This window comes from Sparus aurata, chromosome 18 (assembly GCF_900880675.1).
Source record: "Sparus aurata chromosome 18, fSpaAur1.1, whole genome shotgun sequence".
Classification (NCBI taxonomy): Eukaryota; Metazoa; Chordata; class Actinopteri; order Spariformes; family Sparidae; genus Sparus; species Sparus aurata.
In genome coordinates, this window is record NC_044204.1 from 16038324 (window position 1) to 16058929 (window position 20606).

At 41.6% G+C, this 20606-nt stretch overlaps 2 protein-coding genes across 3 annotated transcripts; one reads left to right on the plus strand and one right to left on the minus strand.

Annotated features, from left to right (window-relative positions):
* Positions 1-321: 321 nt before the first annotated feature.
* On the minus strand, positions 322-16453 carry ids (iduronate 2-sulfatase). The gene is made up of 13 exons (XM_030396745.1): positions 16207-16453; positions 15554-15690; positions 15275-15452; positions 14940-15028; positions 13744-13944; positions 7535-7705; positions 7311-7437; positions 6581-6754; positions 6062-6168; positions 4112-4228; positions 3656-3766; positions 3330-3455; positions 322-3249 (listed from the first exon to the last, which is right to left on the minus strand). Exons 1-13 carry the CDS (start codon positions 16280-16282, stop codon positions 3169-3171), a joined length of 1695 nt encoding a protein of 564 aa, XP_030252605.1. The 5' UTR covers positions 16283-16453; the 3' UTR covers positions 322-3168.
* Positions 16454-16545: 92 nt separating this feature from the next.
* On the plus strand, positions 16546-20273 carry dcps (decapping enzyme, scavenger). 2 transcript variants are annotated; one of them, XM_030396748.1, is made up of 7 exons: positions 16546-16583; positions 17250-17563; positions 17805-17955; positions 18062-18207; positions 18292-18405; positions 19185-19295; positions 19585-20273. In XM_030396748.1, the coding sequence occupies exons 2-7, from the start codon at positions 17357-17359 to the stop codon at positions 19849-19851; spliced, it is 996 nt and encodes a 331-aa protein (XP_030252608.1). In that variant the 5' UTR covers positions 16546-16583; positions 17250-17356; the 3' UTR covers positions 19852-20273. The 2 variants fall into 2 exon arrangements, with proteins under 2 accessions (XP_030252608.1, XP_030252607.1); XM_030396747.1 differs by having other exon boundaries at positions 16570-16626.
* The last annotated feature ends 333 nt before the right edge of the window (positions 20274-20606 follow it).

The following is a 20606-nucleotide window of genomic DNA, read 5'->3' on the forward strand; positions in this document are numbered from 1 at the left end:
AATGTAATATATATTTATGTCACTTGTGGTCTCATTTTAATAATAGTTGCCATAGGATCAATGACATTGAAAGTCTTGGATGAGAAGTGAAACATCTTCAAGAAAACCAAAACACATCCAGTTTCCTACGATACAGCACTTGGAATATCAGGAACCTGAGGACACAAATATGTGTGCCACCGTCCTGCTACACACAGAACAGCGACCGATGATAAAAATGATTGCTCCATAGCACTACTAGTGGTCAACCACTTCATAGGGTGCCTTTAAAGGTGATCACATGTCAGTGTGGTGTTGACAGTTTTTTTATGGCCAAGAAGATCGGTAAATGTAGGTTTTAATTTTGCCGATAAAATCATTTTTTTATGTTTTACAATTTTGTACAACAATCAAATGTACACATACAAATAGATCATGAAGAAATGTTGAAGTGTGCCCCTTGGAGCAAATGTGAATGTTGATGTGTTCAAAGGATGCAAATGAGACCTAACTGGAATGAAAAGCAAGCAAAGAAATGATTGCAAGAGGTGAAAATGGCAGGGTAGGGATGTCAAGTGCTCCCCTGGTCTTCGGGAAATTTTTTGACTTTTCATTTGCGGCACACAGACTTCACTATAAGCCGAGTTCAACACATGGTTCTGCTTGATTGCCCAGAAATTGAAAATGGTGAAAAACTCAAAAGGCATGAGAATGAATTCACACCATATTTCAAAATGCAATTACAAGGCTTTTAACCATTTGTGTTGCCCGGACAGACCGACTCTGTGGAATCACGCACAAATTAGGAAACGCTCAGTTCGGTTTAAATTCCGCCAGCACCAAAGAGCAAGGCATTGCATTATCTGCTCCAGAGGAGAGAAGCTACAGCAGGAGGCAGGGGAGAAAACACAGAATAAACTGGAGAGGTCCCAGAGGAGCCCCCCTCACTACTCTGCAGCTTTACACGTCTGCTGTGGGTGAGCACAAAATGAGTTACAGCGGGGTGGTGGGGTGTGTGTGTGTGTGTGTGTGGACGGGCAGCAGAGTGTACAGTGTTTGTGCAGCACACACGGGAATACAGACACAAACACTGGAGAGGAGGTTGTGATCGCAAGTTACTAAGAAGCACAGTCAACTTTTGCCGCAAAAATACTTTATTTTTCTTTTTGCAAACCAATCGACAGAGACATAAATATATTAAGAGTGTGTCCTTGCCAAGCTGTAGATTTGAATTATTTCTGCAGCATTTATTTTTTATTTCCCCTCAGAAAACTGGAGCTGGAGCTTGTTGCGGCTGCTCTGACGCAACTGAGCTCAAGTATAAGTACATCTTTACATTTTCAGTATGGATAGTTTTATCACTGGTTCTATCCATTGTTCCAGATGTTGCATTGAGGTCACCATGGGAAGAAGCACAAAAAAAAGGGAGCCAGTTCAATTCCATCTCGGGAACGTCCTGTCTTGTGATGGAACCGCACTGATTACATGATTCATCTGCATCCCATTAACACGGGGAGATTTGGTCTGTCAACTTTTATTGTCGGCTGCGCTGGCTTCCAGTCATTGTTGGACCTGAAATTCAAGCTGTAATTGCCTTCCTCTAAATTGCCATGGCACAAAATGTTCATGCATTGGAACAGCAGTAAAACATGGCTGCACTCAGTTTCATTTGCATTGAATTATTATGGGTGGCTTTCACTTGCTCCATTCTGGGTCCACAAATTGATCTGAACTGACTGTTTACAAGGAGGGAGGCAAATAGCTGCGAGTGACATCAAGTGCAAATAGAAATGTCACATTGTTTAACACTACAGTACAAAACCGTGCAGGTCCCTTTTAGCTGTTGTACTTCAGAGTACACAGACTCCACCTGAAGCAGACTGGATGATCAATAGTACACTCAGAAGCACTTGTTCCAAAAAGAGGAAACTGGTGTCGCTATTAATCAAAGGAGCTAATTCTTCAGGTTTCCTCAATATTCCCTCAGATTACAAGCCTTGTTAGCAGGTAGCAGCTTGTAAAATGTGATGTTAACACTTTCAACTAGGCAGCCAATCAGACGGGCAATTCAGGGACTGACGTTTCCTAGTAAAGTCGTCTTGGTCAGCTGCTCGGATATCTGCGGTGTGAATCTTCAGATAAATACCACCGTGTTAAATACAAGACAGCTGGCAATTAGCTTAGCTTAGCATGACAACTGGAAGCAAAAGAGAAGATTTTAGATAAAAATTTACAAATGTATGGCAACCTGTTTTCATAATTTTTCTCAGCTTTTTTTGTTTGTACACAAACGCAGAAGTTCTGTTATTTTGGATAATTAAGGGCTGGAACTTGCGGGTGCAGTGGGCTCTTGAAAACTCAACTTCCCACTGTCACATTTCTGTTTGCACACAAATGAAAACAAAATAAATTAGCTTTGAAGAGGCAGGCTCCACTGTCTCCAGTCTTCATGCTTCATGCTTAGCAAAGATAATTGGCTGCTAGCTAGCAGGCAGCTAGCAAGGCCACCTTCAAATATACAGGAGAGTTGTATATATATTACGGAAGGGGACTGGGGCCATTGTAACAAAAATAAATAAATAAAATAAATGTTTTCTCTGTTTTTAGTTTCTAAGATAAATAGTCAGGTTTACGAGTAAAAAGTCAGAATTGAGAAAAGAGAAGTCAGTACTCAATGTTTTTACAGTGGCCCCAGTCATCTTCTGTAATTGATCTCCTCGTCCAACTCTCCAGATAAAAGAACATTAACCAATTACCAACTTGTAACTGGCTGCTCTCACAAGTGAATGATCAAGTTTACATAGACGTCGGTGGCAGGAGTGGAGATGCCAGGCGATGAAACATTGTAGTGTGTAGCAGCAGGAAGACAAACCACATATGGATTTTTCCTCTTAGTCAAAAATAAGCTGAACTGAAACATTGACTCCTTTGAAGGGTAAAATGTCTTGCATATTCACTTTCACTACTCACGTCGAAACCAGATCTGCCTGCCAATGACTTCTTAACAAGGAACATTAGCCCGAAGAGCCAAGGCTGAAAGATTAATAGCTACACCACATAATACTGAATCAAGTATGCATTTCATTAAAAGAAATATTCGAAAAATTCTCCCTTTCTAAGTGAAGTTTCCATCCATCTTCCCTTTGTACTCGTCCCTGACCGTCCATCTGTTGTGTTTTATTTCCGTCATCACGCCTTCCTTCTACCCGTCTTCATCCCCGCTGTGAGGTAGAGGAGCTGAAGCCTCATTCTCATCTGCAGACTCACCGTCTGGACAGAAACCGCAAGTCAGAGAAGGAGTAAACAAGTAAATTAGTGGAAAATGAATAGAATTCAAAAAATTTACTCACGCGAGGCAGGCTGGCCATCTTTGTCATGACCACACTGTGGTCAGAGTTGCTGTAGATGTTGCTGTCCTGACCGGGGTCGCCTGCTAACATGTACAGCTCTCCAGCGTGGACATCGGACACATTCACCTGGATGGACAGACAGATGGATGACGGACAACTACAATCCGTTACTGTCATGGAAGACGTCTCCACCATATTGCGCCGGAGAAGATGGATGATGTCTCTCTCACACTCCCATGCGCATAACTCTCCATCTTCATACATTCACACAGAGGGAAAATAATGAAAAGAGACAGATAAAGGAGAGATTATCGTCATGCACCAACCTGAAATGTTTTAGGATTGAATCCCAGCCAGAGAGTGTATCTGTAGTCCCAGGAGCGTAGAGAGTATCCCATCACCTTTATGTCTTTAAGGTCCGGGAGGTCGGAGTTCACCTAAACGAGAACATTGGATTTAAAAAAAATAAAATAAAAAGCATCTTTATACTGTAGAAATCTTTGTGCAGTGCTGTCAGATCCACAGCTGGTCGACTCATCCTGCGAGATGAGCCGACCAGCTAAAGTCAGGCTGCCAAATGGTTCTGACAGAGATTAACCTACAGCAGGTGCAGCACTCATCTGGATATGTTAATTTTAAGATCTTGTGCTTGTAGCTGGCAGCTCTGGTACAAGCAGGCACACATGACCTTCACTCATTTTGACATTCTAAATGCACCTTAAAACCCATTAAAAGTAACCACATAACACGCCTGCATGCAAATATTAACTCGTCTCTGGTACCTGTGGTGTATCAGCGGGCCGAGGGTACTGGCTAAAAGATACGGCCTCCTCATCCACTCTTCTCTCCCGGTGCCTGAAGGTGTGGGCCAGGTTGTTTCCTTCTGTGCACAGCTCCTCCTGAGAGCATGAAAACAGGCCAAGCAGTAAAGGAAATGGATGTCGGAGTCAGTTAGATCATATTCACATCAGGCATGTTTGGGCCGGTTAATGGAAAGTTTACTTCTGGATTTACTTTATTTGGCAATGTCAGTACAATGCCATTTGCAATAACTGCTCAAATATGCCTGAACGGTCTCAGTCCTCAGACTGTTCATGTGGTGCAATTTGTAGAAAATAAGGATGTAATGTGAAGCACATGAAATAAAATGACACCGAATTACATGTCGAGTTTGACTGCCGCTTATTTCTAAGCTTTAGATAACAATCTTTGCTTCAATAGTTACTCATTTACTACAATGGCTTCAATTTCAGTATACAAGTTTTTGCTTTAACCAACCACTATGAAGTAAATACTGATTGCACAATGTAATTGTTCTAGAACAATGACACAATGAGTGTTTAGATGGGTTTCCTATAAACCTATGACTGGGCTATTTTTTCTGCTACTGGGCACAAAATCTCCTGGGAAAATGAAAGCCAACTGACCCTCCAGTCAGCCTGGCACCACCTCTGTCTGCTCTCATGTCTCCTCCATAGACTGAATGTGTGAATAAACTCAGATTTTTTTACCTGTGCTGTTGGTACTCGAAGGACAACTGAAAGCAATCTGGTTGTCTGTGGGAAGTTGTCTGTTTCCACTTTAACTAAATGCATCAAGACTGAGGCCCAATTCCAATTCCCCCCTGAGGCCTTACACCCTGAGCCCTCACAGACTTTGCTGACATCACCTAGTGTTTGAGTGAGTCCGCAAGGGGCTTAAATGGTATAATAAGCGCTTTGTGACGTTTCACTTCACCTTGTACGTTTAAGACTTTTTATTCAACGTTAAAAATATACACTTCCATATGCTTTAAAAAATGTATCACTTTCGTTGTTTAATAAACTGAGTGATTAAAGTAACGAATCATTTCTAGGAGAAAATGTTGGTAGTGATTTAGAACATTTCCGATCTGCATATAGAATAACGAAAGCATCAATGGTATTGTTTGTTTTGTTTTTTTTTATTTTAAGGGTTTTTCCACGGTTATTGCTACACTTGTGCAATTCCCTTAGAAAGTCCCTTCCCAGTTGAAATCAGCTGAATTTATTCCTTTCAATAAAAGCCAACATTAACACCACCACTGATGGTGGCTTTGCTGCCGTATCGCAGCAATTTGATGATGCTCATGTACAACTGGAAGATATCGTAGCTGTCAGAAATTCCTGAGATCTCCATCTCAGAGATTTAAGTGGGAGGCTGGACCCACTCTGCTGCTCATACATGCAACTACAGTCTGACAGATATGTAATGATCGCAGCACCAGCCTCTTGTAGTGCTCCGAGCTGAAAGCCCAGCATGCCGACATGCCCACAATTAGAATGCTAAACATGCTGAATTATAATGTAGACGACGTTCAACATGTAATTTTAGCGTGTAAGCATGCTTAAAGTTGCCATTTGGCACAAAACACAAAGCACAGCCGTGGCTGATGGGAATTTCATTAGCATTATAGGTATGTGGTTATAAACCTCCTAAGCCTAACAGACAAAAAGAAAGAGGTTCACAGTATTCATAAGGATTCCTCCTCTAAGCACCATCGATATTTGCACTAAACTTTATGACAATCCATTCAATAGCTGTTATTGTTGAGATATTTCAGACAGAGAGACATCGCCTTCCCCACAGCGTTGCCGCCAGCTAATTAAAAAATGCAGTAAAATGAGTAAACTTGGCTGAGACAGAAATCTCTATTTTAAATGAGTGAAACATTTCACACTCGAGCAATACATTTAATTTTCATCCATTTATACCTGGAAAGAAACATCAGGACAAGGTTCAGGTGCGGTGCCACCAGCCTGGTAGGAGACGGTCGGAAAAACATCCACCAGCTCCACCACGTTTCTTATTACTTTGTCATCTGGAAGAGAGAGGGGTCAGCCAATTAGAGGAAGTCTTGCATAGCCGCTGACAGCAAAAATAGTCAAGATATCCACTAAAAATTTACTAGACGCCTTGCTCTTAAATTTCATCATCATTGCACCACTTGCACTTGATGTAAAAAAACGATGGAGGCGAAATATCAAAGTGTATCCCTGTCTAAATACTTTTGGGATCTCTGTGTGTATCAGAGACTTCATTAAAGTCAAGTTGGCATAATGATACATGTTCCAACAAGGTCTATATGAGCAATTAAGGCCAGAAATGTTAAATCAAACCCAAGTTCCCTTTGTGACTTGATGCACATGGCGCTTTTAAATGATAAAAGGACGGTGCATGTGTCGTGTTCATCAATATGTCATCAGTGAATATAAGGACGATAAGGGCCTTACTTTTAAAACTGAGATCCGATTGGGTGAGAGCATCAATATAGGGAAAGGTAGACATTCCCAACCAATTGTGCTGGTAATGGGTGACTCCAGGAACGTAGAAGATGAGTGGGACGTGTGTTGCCACATCAAAATTAGAATATTTAGCCCATTCGCCGTGTTCTCCTAGCGACCATCCTGCAGAAAGAGGGAGAAGCGGAGATCATGGGAAAGACGGTCATTCAAAGAGACACGAGAAGCGTGTAAAGAAATAAATACAACTAAAACTATGAATCTGTATCATCCAAATAACATTTTAGAAACGGAATTCCATTTTACTGATGCTTGTCCCAGTCATCATATATTTGAAAATTATGCCTTTGATATATTCCCAGTAAAGCTCAATTTTAAACAGTAATGGGAAGGATTCACTCCAACATCCTTCACTGAAGGAGACATTAAAAGAAAGTGAGTTTCTGAATCACAAAGTTTTTTAAAAAGTAGACAGCATAACTATGGAGGGAGGCAATAACACAATACTCTGTAACAACACTGCCATCGGGTGGTGACAGATCAGATGAGCAGCAATATCTGCAACATTTACCTGAACAAAACACTCCACTTCCTACATAATGTGCACCAAGGCCTTGAAACCGATACGAGAGTTATTCCTTTTATTGAATATTTAAAGGAAACACAGTCTGATTATGTACAACATTTGATTTCTAGCTGAAACACAATCCTTCCCACTGACCGTGATCTGAGGTGAACACCACCATAGTGCTGTCAGCCAGCCCCAGCTGATCAAGAGTACTGAGCAGCCGCCCAACTTGAGCGTCCATAAAAGACACAGCAGCGTAATAGTGCTGACGGATACGCAGCTGGAAGACACGATACAGAACACTGTTAATGTATATTTCAGGGAGGTGTATATTTCAACAAATGAGTTTAAAGTTGTTGAGAGCAGCCAGATCATACCTGGAAGTCTTTAGGGATGGGTCCGTAAGGGAAGCTAATATTAAGTTTTTGGACGTCATCCCTCCTCCTCACGTCAGACCAGGGGTTGTAGGCCACAGGTGGAAGGAGTTTAGGGACGTCGGGGTCAGGGGCCAGAGTCATCTGGTCTATGGGATATAAGCTCAGGTACTCCTGTGATAGAAAAGCAACAAGTTTTAAATTATGTTCAGTAAGAACAGCCTCACAGAGTACACAGTTTGATTGAAAAGATGGATTTGCATTGTGACAGAACAGAAATTACTTTCTTTGGCTCAGACATTGTGATCATTTATTTCAAATTATTTAAATTTAACAAGCCTGTCTGCCCAAAATGCTAAAATCCGTGTTAATTAAAAAGCACTCACCCAGTCAAACCTTTCCCCAAACAAACAACAATGTTAAAGCCAGACTCAAACAGAAGTCCATATTTTTATTACAACACCTCAACCTGTGTAACCTCTGTTGGTCCGCCTCAGTAGATCTGCTCCGCCTCGACTACAGTAACCGGCCAAACACTCTGCAGTGAGGGTTTTAACAAACACTAATTCAAGATCACACATTTCCCCACTTTAGCTTATATTTATGGGCTCCCTGTCACTTTAGGATTGATATAATCATTACATAGTCAGGGCCATCTGACGTCTAGAGGAGTATCAGATCATCAGAGCAGGGACTTCTGGCTGCTCAAAGTTTAAAGCTGAAAACACAAAGTGACGGAGCGCTTTGTGGTGTTACTTTTGAACTCTCCTGCTATTTCCCAGAGGCCGACCGCTCACATCTTTAAAAAGCATCTACATGAAATGGTTTCTCTGTTCCCTCTTGATTTTACTACCTTATTTTTTAAAAAGGTCTTGCTTGCACTCTTCTATCCTGAATCACAGTTATTACATTAAAACAATGACTGCAGTCTTTGTGTTTCTGTGTAAGAAATCTTAGCATTTAAATTACAATTACATAAGGTATTAATTTAAAAAAATACAATTTGTAACTTATCAATAAGGATAATTTATGTACACAACTGAAAATACAGAGAAACCATGATGAAGGTTTGGAGGGAAAAATGCATTGTTTATGGAATTCCCTGATATTTTCTGGTTATTAAAGATGATGGTTTCTGAAGTTAAGTCATCAGAATATGAACCTGCCTCATTACTTAAGTACTATGTTATCAAAACGATATTTTGGAGAGTTTTGATCAACTCCAATTACTAGATGCAACATAAACGGCGATCAACACAGTGCTCCCTTTAAGATAAATTACAGGCTTTGTGATATTTGGTAATTTACAGCACACAGGATCTCCCTCTTTCCTTACGACTAGCAACGTGGAAACTTTCAAAAGGACTTCAACTCATCAGACCTTTGAAAAGTGCAGATGTTCTCAGACGTCTTCAGCTTCATTGACTTTCATCATCTCCTGTAACTGCAATTTTTTTAAATCTGGCCAAGATGAACGTGTCCAGACGACACAAGATGAATCACTTGTAGCGAACACATCACATGCCGACTGGGATAGTTGGCTTGACCTTTTCTTTCATTTCATCTCTGGACTTACACTCAGTGGCAAACATCTTTATCTCTGATCCATCTCACTCGTCTCTCATTCGACTTTCACTTCATCAAGCTCTCTTCCTCCTTCATGCTAAATACAGTCTTTCATAGATCTAGATCAGTTCCCTTATACACACACACACACACACACACACACACACACACACACACACACACACACACACACACACACACACACACACACACACACACACACACACACACACACACACACACACACACACACACACACACACACAAAACCTCAGTGCTTTCATTGTCTACTGGCCCAGAAGACTTTGTTCCCTTTGTCGGCCAGACTTTATGGCACTTCTTCCTCTAATGTTCTGCTGCTCACACGTCATCTCCTCCATGTTAACACTATGATTCATCCTCTGTCTGTTATTTTGTTATTTTCTCCTGACAATCATGTTCCTTTCCAAGAATACACTGCAACACTGTCATTCAAAGCTGCCTTTTGCCATCGGACAATGACTTTCACTTCTCCACCAGTGACATAAGATGAGTAACAAAAACACCTTACACAGGTATGGTTTAGGTCAACTAAAAACACTGTCAATTACAGCCGGACAGTGACATGTTTAAAATGTGCCACTAAATATATAGTGGATAAATAAAAGCATCGAAACTTTTCATCATCAGTAAAAATACTTGTGTGTTATGCTACGTACAGTGTACATTTAAGAGAGAATATTGGCTATTAGATTGGTGATTTTGTGATTTGAATAACATCTATACTCTGAGTGACACTTTAGTTCAACTCTGGAGTCTTTACTTTTGGAAAATAATATTCCTAACCCTAACATGCAAGAAGCCAGCAGGATAAAATCAAGTCGTTGCAAAATACCCACACCTTTTTAAAAGAATTTGAAAAAGTAAAGGACAGCTGTCAGTGCATAAAACCAACGATCTGCTAATATTTACAAATCAGATTTAATAGCCCACAACAACATCATTTCTGTTGAAAGAAAATGTTAACACTAAAAATCAACAAATCAGGGATATGGAGAAGAATCATCCCGTCCTAAACTGGCACCCGCCTCAAAAAGCAGTAGCTGTTGCTTTAGTCTGCAAATTAACCGACAAACACATCTAGATATGACACATCTACAGCATGTGATCATCTGACAGGAGATTGATTATCCATGCATTGCTCTTTTACACTGCCACTGTAAAGAGCTGTGTCAATGAACAAATGACACCATTGACCACTGTGATACTAAACTGTTGCTCCGATACAGTCAACCGATACAGATATCAAGCATTTTACCAGCTGTTCTGTAAACATTGGGCCGCGTGCAGCAACTTTCTATTACATTTCTTTTATTTTCTATTAAAATAACAATTCAACTGCAGATGCACCAAACGTTCTAAATCTGCTCTAACCCAGGTGTGCTGAATGATGAATCCAACTTGATCGTAAATAAGAAGCAGGTAGCTGATTGTAATAAGCATATATGATTCCCACTAAACACCATATAAGGGCAGATGTTGAGCCATGTGCAAAAATTCCAACACTGACAGTTATTGGAGAGATGCCATCAAAAAGGGTAGTGATGAGTAGATAATTTCGGCAGCAGTGAATTGAAGTGTTGTGAAATCAAATAAAACAGTGTCAGCACTGGCATTACTGGAACGCCAAAAACACAGTATCAAGGCACATCCACTTGGCCTTCAGCACTCCAGTTGTGCGTTGTGCCACGGGCGGGTGCGTGCGTTCCGGTGGTTGTAACAGCGGTCCTGTCTGGCCCAAATAATGGCTACACACAAAGAAGAAGAAAATTGCTTGCATATTGCTTCTTGCATGAGGCCCAACATTAACAAATTCACTTGTTCTTATATGTTATAACCACATAAGCTTTTTTCCAGCCACTAAACAAAATCACTAAGAATGTTGTACATCTAGTCCATTTAAGGATGACTCAAATTTAAATTGATTAATATCTCCGAAACTGATGGTGTTAAAAGAGTGAAAACATTTTGTAAGGATCGGACTTCTTGACCAAATATAGGAAGTTATGATTTTGCTCTGACATGCAAGAGGAGTCTAGTCCAGAGTTACTTTCTACATCCAATTTGGCCTTTAATATGACAGAATTACAGCCATAAAAATAAACCAAGGACATATTTTTTCAAATAGCCATACAGTGTTAATTTAAACAGCATTAAAATGCAAAACACACAGATACACTATGATTTTCCACCTACCCGTTTACACATTTTGTCTATTACTTCCACCATTTCAACAATTACATCTGGGCTGTTCCGACAGCTGACGTGATTGCAGTGCGCAACCAAAACTAACCAGATCTATACAATGTAACAAAAACATGAAACTTTGTTCAGACATGGTTCAGGACTTTCAAGTGTGATAACAGCAGACACCAGGTTTCGCCACCTCCTGCTCCCCCTCCCCCCACCTCCCTGCTGGCCCCCACCACAGACTTTCTCACACCCCCCTCCCCCAGGACCCTCGCACTTCCCCCACTGCTGCCTACAAACTCTTGCAGCAGTCACCACTCTGCACTACCCCCCACCCCCCAGTCTGGACTTAACATCACAGCCAGCCAGGTGAGGAGAGAGCTGGAGAGGCTCAATCAGAGAAAAGCTGCTGGACCGGACCGCATCAGCCCTCGCGTGCTGAAGGCCTGTGCCGGCCAGCTCTGTGGAGTTCTCCAGCACCTCTTTAACCTGAGCCTCCACCTTCAGAGAGTGCCAGTGCTCTGGAAAACATCCTGCCTTGTTCCAGTGCCCAAAAAAGGACATCCTGTGGCACTGGATGACTACAGGCCGATTGCACTGACCTCTCACATTATGAAGGTCATGGAGAGGCTGGTTCTTGCACACCTCAGACCCCTAGTGTGCCCATCACAGGACCCCCTACAATTTGCATATCAGCCCCATGTTGGGGTTGATGATGCACTCATTTACATGCTGCAGGAAGCCTACTCCTCCCTGGATAGACCCAACACTGCTGTCCGCGTCATGTTCTTCGACTTCTCCAGCGCCTTTAACACCATCCAGCCCAAGCTGCTGAAGGCCAAACTGGAGAACATGCAGGTGGATTCTCCTCTCGTCACATGGGTTAATGACTATCTGACGGGCAGGCCACAGTATGTGAGATTACAAAACTGTGTGTCTGACCGTCTGATCAGCAACATCGGCGCCCCCCAGGGAACTGTGCTGTCGCCCTTCCTCTTCACCACCTACACTGCAGATTTTAAGTACCGCACTGAGTCGTGTCATCTGCAGAAATTCTCTGATGACACAGCCATTGTGGGGCGTGTAGAGGGTGGGAGGGAGGATGAGTACAGGGACCTGGTCGGCAATTTTGTCAAATGGTGTGAGGAGAACCACCTGCAGCTGAAAGTGGCGAAGACGAAAGAGATGGTGGTGGACTTTAGGAGGAACAAGCCCCCGCCCTCTCCAGTCTGCATTGGTGGGACAGACATCAACATTGTGGACTCTTACAAGTACCTGGGTGTGGTGCTGGACGATAAACTGGAGTGGACGGCAAACACGGAGGCAGTCTACAAGAAGGGCCTGAGCCGGCTTTACTTCCTGAGGAGGCTCAGGTCCTTTAATGTCTGCAACCGGATGCTTCAGATGTTTTATCAGTCTGTTGTCGCAAGCACCATCTTCTTCGCTGTGGTGTCCTGGGGTGCGGGCATCAAAGCTAAAGACGCAAACAGACTAAACAAACTCATAAAGAAGGCAGGGTCTGTTGTTGGCTCTAAACTTGTCACCCTGGAGGAGGTGGTGGAGCACAGGATGCTGGCAAAACTGCTGGTGATCATGGACAATGTCTCTCATCCCCTCCACGAAACCCTGGACAAGCTTAAGAGCAGCTTCAGCAATAGACTCATTCAACCTCGCTGCCTTAAAGAACGGCACAGGAAATCATTCCTACCTGGTGCCATCAGACTCTACAACGCTTCACAGCAACGCTCAGGAAATACACTCACATAATTTAAGTGACATATTACTTAATCTTACCACTGTAAATAAAAATGCACCTTTCTCTCTTTATCTTGCACCTTAAAATCCACTTAGTTCCATTCTGCCCAGTATTTAATATTTAATATTTAATATTATTTAATATTCATCTGGAACTGCTAAGCATCTTATTGTATATAGTGTTTTAAATTGCGATACTGTACTCTTATTGTATTTTATATTTTGTATTTCTGATTGTATTGTACCGCTGCTACGATGACCTAATTTCCCCTCAGGGATAAATAAAGTTATCTATCTATCTATCTATCTATCTATCTATCTATCTATCTATCTATCTATCTATCTATCTATCTATCTATCTATCTATCTAACAATCTTAGTTAACTACTCATCTGTTAAACAGCTCCGTCAAGCTTGAGTTTAAAAAAATAAAAACCAAGAGCAGCACTTTAATACAATAAAGTCAAAACCTCCTGAGCTTCTTGAAACAAGCCAGCAGCACCTCTGTGACTGGGTGGAAGCCTGAGACAGCCACCTGCAGCCAGTATCAATGCTGGTTTTTAAGAAATTACTGCATCACTGTAACTATTATCTAACCATTGTGCATGTTATGTTCCAGGTAGTGTACAGAGGTTGTACAGGTGTTGATAGAAGTCATGTACCTGTGGTATCCTGAAGGGTATGTGTGGTTTGTGAAAGCCCACAGCCAACAAAAAAGGAGTGTCATCGCCGACGCGACTCTTCAGTAACCTGACTGCCTCATCTGTGCTCTCCAGGTCAGGGAGGGTTCTCCCTGGCTGCTCCGTCACGTTCACTGCACACAGCAAGTTGGCATGGAGTTCACCATCCTCTCCTTTACACATCTGGGAAAAAAATTAGAATCCAAACAACCGAAAGTCACACTATGAACAGTCACTGCTAGGATTTAGAATTTAGGGTATCGGGTAATTACAGACTTGGAGTGGCCACTGACTTATGTGATGGAGTCAGAGACACAACTACTCCCAGAAATGAGGAGAAATCAGGAACTGCTGCTACTTCCATTTCTAAACAGGCACAGCTTGTTTTACCAATTGTCAAGTCAAATTCTATTCATGTAGCCCAATTTCACAAATTTGCCTCAAGAAGCTTTACGATCTGTATAGCATCCGACTTCCTCTCCACCATGAAAGTGCCAGTGACGACAGAGCTTCAGCTGCCTCTGGCTCCACTGACGGACCTTCAGCTGGCGCTGGGTCGGCAGACGGAGCTGCAACCACCACTTATTGTAATGATGGAGCTGCAGCTGCACCTGTTTATCTTGATGATGTCAACATTGACCCAGATACAGTCTGGCAGAAGTATCTGTTTAAGATCTGCATTTATCCCCCTTAGTGAAACTGAGCAGTGATTTCCTCCTTTGTAAGGACCATTTCCTAAATTTCCTTCACACTAAAAATTAGACCCAGACATACAGTAACGACTTAAGGCAATGTAGTGCAGTGGCTATCACTCAGAGAAAGAAGGTTCTGGGCCTCTTTCTGTGGGGAGTTTTAATGTTCTCCCTGAGATTTTCAGATCCACTACGCTGGATCATATCTAGCAAATAATTGGGAGATGTTAAGAGAAACAAGGTCAAGTGGCATGACCTAAAATCCTGGCCTTAATGAGAAGAAAATTGTTATTCTACATCATGCTTTCAAATGCAAATGTTGATTCAAAAAAAAAAAACTACCAGTTACACCAATAATCTAAAAGGCAGAGTTGTACGGGTGAGGAGAAGGGTGGCATCCCTTCAAGCTACATTTTTATCTAGCTAAAGTGATACAATATTGACTTAACATTATAAGCATGTAAAAATATTGTTTCCTATTCATACCTTTTTTTTCTCAAATCTAAACGAAGCTGGGTGGTAGGCAGGGATGGACCAGCTGTAGGGGTAGTCATCAGTGTGATTAGAGGCAATACCTTAAGAAATACAACACAACCATTGTTAGCACCATACAATTGGACAGACAAAAATGTCAAGACTTTCTCTCCATAAACAACAAATTCTTGCAGTGTGGGTTCTTTTTGAAAATGCAGCTCAGCAGTAAATCTGTGGTTCTCTCTGCAGTTACAAAAGTATATATTGAGCAGGGATCAATTTCCCTTCCCAAATGTGCCGCTGTGTCCACCTAGCATTTTATCAAAAATGCTTATTATTAATCTTACCTGGATGGAATACCTTGCCCACAGACATGGTGAAGTATCCCTTAGATTTAAAGTACTGCGGCATGGTGGTGTAGTTTCCAGAATGGACCCTCCAGTAGGAGTTGAAGTCGTAGAGCCTGGTCGTGTCCGGTCTGCGACTGGTCAACATGGACGTACGACTGGGAGCACAGACAGCTTGCTGGAAGAGGAAAAAAACACTTTCAAACATTCCGAAGACACAATACGACACAATTAGTCTTGCATCGGATTTGATGATACACCCATACAACACCAACACACCTGTGCATATGCGTTGAGAAAAACTTGGCTTTTGGATGCCAGTTGGTCGATGTTAGGTGATTTTGCCACAGTGTCCCCGTAGCAGCCCAACGATGTCCGCAAATCATCCGCTATGATGAACAGGACATTTCTCCTCTCTGAAAGCAAACACAACCAGTTAAATAAAATAAAAATGTCCATATATTTGTAGCCTTTAAATGAACCTATGAAGGACACAGCAGAGGAATAGTTTCCAGATTACTACTAGAGATGTTCAATTGCAGGTGACGGCAAAATCATCCAACTTAAAAAGAAAAACACCTTAATACAGCAACAGGAGTGTACTAAATGAAAGTTAGACGTATAACAAGTATAACAAATTCCACAGACAAAAGTTGGAAGTACCCAAAAACTTACAAAGAACGAGTGAGTGAGTGAGTGAGTGAGTTACATTAAAGTTAGCTCTCTCTAGCCACTAAATACACATAACGTTAATGATAATTGAATAAAAGCTAGTTACTGAGATTTACTGTTCAGACAAGCAAATAAATAAATCAAGAAATAATAGGACAACTAGTCTATTAATCAACATTCCCGTGTGGACTTCACATGTTAGTGACACTTTGTGAAGTTTTGCTAGCTAGCTATTCAAAATGTGCCAACTCTAACGTTACCTCTTCTTGCTACAACGGCAAGTGCCAGTGTGTGAAGAACCAGGAGGAGAAGCCACACTCGGACAAAATTGTTCATTTTCCTTTGGCGGTGAAGACTAACGACGCGTTGTCCTTGAGGGGAAGTTTCATTAGAAGTTAATCTCGCATCTCCTCTACACTTTCAGCCGTCTTCCCACAGTCTGACATCAAAACAAACGAGCGTGTCACCGTCGTCTTTAAATTAACTTCCTGAATATCCCATCGCTCGAATGAAGAGTTCTCATTGGTTCACTGAGCAGTCGCCCCGCCCAAAAACGCTAATCACATTAGTTAAATGATGTGTCAATCATTTTAATACCGTTACGGAGGTGACAACTGAAGCCACAACTAACACAGAGGTATGACTAGTCTAAGTGGATGTTACTCTCGAACTCTAAGCAGGTGCGCTTGAAATTTATCTTAAAACACTCACCCGAACTTATAACATATTCACATAAATGATATGAGAAAAAGAGACAAAAGAAAGCTGCATCTATATGTATCTATACATGATCTAGTGTTGTCAGATTAGTTTGTAGCTTAAGTGTAGCCTTGCTTAATTTAAACAAGACGTCAAAGCAATAACGTACGACAAGCTAGACAAAAGCACCTCACACTGTAAATGCAGACATGTGAAATTATTTCTGCACTTCCTCCTGTAAATAAGACACATGGGTGATAGTAGAGACGATGCAGCTATATTGACATATGTTAGCGGATGCTGTGTGATTTATGTAGTCTAACTTGACACCGCTAGATGAGGCGATGTCTCACTCTGTCTTAAATTGATGTGTTTTTGCTATAGCTTTCTCCTGAACTGTTTTTAACCTAAGCGTGTTATCTTATCTTGCTGTTTCATTCTATTTTATTTCATTCTTCTTTATTACTTTCTCCTTTTATTTTTTATCATCTAACGGCTACATTGTGTTTTTATCTTGTCCTATATTGCTGTTTAAATTCAATGTAACTGTACTCGTCGGTTTTATTGTTTTTAAATGTTTTGATATTCTGTCGTTTTATTACAGGACCAGCTAACAACAGGCGCGTCGTTAGATCTTCTGGAGCGGCTGCTGAGTGAAATATCTTCTTCTACATAGACGATCTTCGGCCACGACAGCAGCACACAGGAAACATGGCAGACTCCGCGGCTAAACGTGAAACCGACAGTGATGAGCCTGATGATTTATCTCTTAAAGTCAAAAGGCCGAAGTCTGACAACGAAAATGGTCGAGGACTAGGTGCGAAGGACTCTGAACCTAAAAATATTCTGTCTGGCTTCAGCACGTCCAAAGTGTTGAGTGATTCCGCCCGGGAGAAAAATATCTTCGTCCACGGAAAAGTAAGGCTGTTGTAAAGTTAGCTAACCAGCTGTTAGAAGGTATTTGGTGAACTGCAGCTAATGCATGTTGAGTTGAGAGAAAATATTAGTAGAGTGAAATGTTTTCATTGTTGTATTTATTCAAAGTGGTGTGAGTGGGTTTGTCAAGGAAAGATGTAATACTGACTTCCGGTTTGATGTTTCAAAATAAGAGTATGTACAATAGTGCTGTGTGTTGAACTGTTGAACGTGTCATCACCAGCTCGCTGATCAGGAGGCCGTGATTATCCTGGAGAAGACTCCCATCAGAGAGGACACCCTGGCCGAGCTGCTCAGTGGCTCCACCCTGAAGCTGGAGTTAAAGAACGACATCTACAGCACATACCGGTTACAGGCACCCTCTCATCTCAATGGTTAAAAAAACTAAAGAATAAACTGATTGAAGATATTGTGAGGAGTCAGGGGCAGCATTAGCCAGCTAGAGGAAACTAAAGGTCACGTACCATTCTGTTTTTTCAGAGATCAAGACGACAGTGGTGTGTCCAGCCACAGAGAAGCATGTGAAGAAATACCAGCGTCAGGAGAGCTCCCTGGTGGAGGAGACGGGCGAGGACTATCAATCCATCACTCTGCCCTACATTCAGAAGCAGAGTTTCAGCGTGCAGGTCTGTGTTAACTCATGCATTGGCATCCTAATGTATCCTTCTGAATGTTTGACAGTCAACTTAATTTCACTTTCACCCCCCCAGTGGGTCTTTAACATCCTGGAGAAGAAGGCAGAGGCTGACAGGATTGTTTATGAAGATCCTGACCCAAAGGTTGGCTTTGTCCTCCTCCCAGATTTCAAATGGGACCAGAAACAGGTGAGAGACCACAGAAAATGATGTGAAAAGACATGGAATATAGTGTATGTTAGTGATTTCAGACATGTATGCTCTCAGGACTACAGTCTTTTAGTTTGAGAAGGAATTGTTAAGGACCACTGAAAAGTTCTGCACATGCATGATGAGGAGAGGACAATTAACATATGTAATTAGCTAAAGAATGTAACCCCAACTCCAACTTTCAGATAATTCTGTAGGTTTAACTAGGAGACAGTTACAGCGTTTTCCTTTTGCCATTAAGAGACAGCTTCTTTTGACTGTACCTGCAGATACCTGTTAAGTGCTGCAGCCATGTGTGACTGCTGCTGAAGTCTATTTTTCTGTCACAGAACCTGAAAGGCATAGATTTCTGGGAGGACGGAGGGGACACATCCCCTTAAATAATTAAAACGTGCATTTATCCCTTCCGTAAAAACATGGAAGAAGACTTTTATTTTGACAAATTGCTTGCCTGAGAACAATAAATAGTACCTTATCTTTTGATTTGTCACCTGGCACCTGAATTTAGTGTTTTACTTTACATAAATGAAGACATTTTACTATAACTTGGTGGATAACAATTCACCAGAATGCGGAATCCCCTTTCCATGTGGTAAAATCTCAGCACATTAGAAGTATAGTGTCAGACGTCCTTACAGCACCTGTCCAAAACAGTGATGATTAAGTGCAAATTCAACCTTCTCATCTACACAAATTGAGAATGGAACAGAACCGGCTTAGTCAGTTGCAGTTTCTCAATATGTGTCTGCTTCTATCAGGTTGATGATTTATACCTGATCGCCATCGTCCATCCAAGAGAAATCAAGAGTCTCAGAGACCTGACCTCAGAGCATCTACCACTGCTGCAGAACATCTTCGTGAAAGGAAAGGTCGGGTCTATTTATTTATTTGTTTGTTTATTTCTTTATCTGACGGGGACAGTGCAACATGTACAGCATCAGCAACCACAACAACTATAACATTTCAAAACATTAACTCCACAGCATACAAGGGACATCATGTTGATATATATACTAAATAAAATAAATCCCAGGATTGAGCCTTGGGGGACACCAACAGTCCTGGACTCAACCCATTTGATTGCATCCACAGAAAATGTAATTTTACTGGTTATATCAGACATATAGGCAGAATGACCCCTGTGTCATTGTCTCTCAGGAGGCCATCCTGCAGCGCTACAACCTTCCAGCCAGCAAGCTGAGAGTCTACCTGCACTACCAGCCGTCCTACTACCATCTCCACGTCCATTTCACCAAACTGGGCTACGAGGCGCCGGGCTGCGGCGTGGAGCGGGCGCACCTCCTCGCTGACGTCATCCAGAATATCCAGTCTGACTCCCAGTACTACAAAACCAGGACCCTGTACTTTCCCCTGAGGGCAGACGACGGACTGCTCAGCAAGTTCAAGGAGGCAGGGAGGCTGTAACGGGCTCATGCACCGATAATAAATGTGTCAGAATAAATCCAGTCTTTTTTTTAATCAGTTTGTGTTGATAGATGACTGTTTCCTCTGTCTACAGTAACAGTGAGAGCCAGTTCATTACTGTAGGTGTACAGTTTGGTAGTTTAGCTTCAAGTATCATCTCTGTAAAAGTGATATTTTGTAATGTTCCAGAAAAAGTACAGGAATATATCAGACTTCAACTGATGAATATCACAATTTTCTGCATATTTTATACCTATTTGAATACATCATTTCTTCATGATGAGTCTGACTCCTCATGTAAACATTTTAAGCCAGTGAATCACCAGTCATCATTCTGTTCAGTGTTCAGATGTGTTTTTTGTTTTCATGTGTTTGCAGAATGTCACAGTCACAGACTGAATTAAAGACTCATTTCTTTTTTACTTAGTCTGTTTGTGTTGTGTGGAATGTGTTGCATTGGCAGCACTTTTGCCCTGATATGCCAGTTTTACATCCATTCTAATGGTGGTGAAGTCAAGTGGTAGATAGCTTTAATTACTTAAAGAATAAGTTCATCCAAAAAAGAAAATTCAAGCTCTTAGCCTAGCCACTACTGTAAAGTTCAGCCCAAAAAGAAAGTTTGAATCTTGTTTTCTTCAGGATCGCTTGGCTTCCTGACATCTGGACGAGTTGTGTAGAGTCATTTAATGTTATTTCTCTGGTTGTTTTTACATGTTAAAACAAGTCCCCATCTACTTCAGTTGTTCAGGAGAATG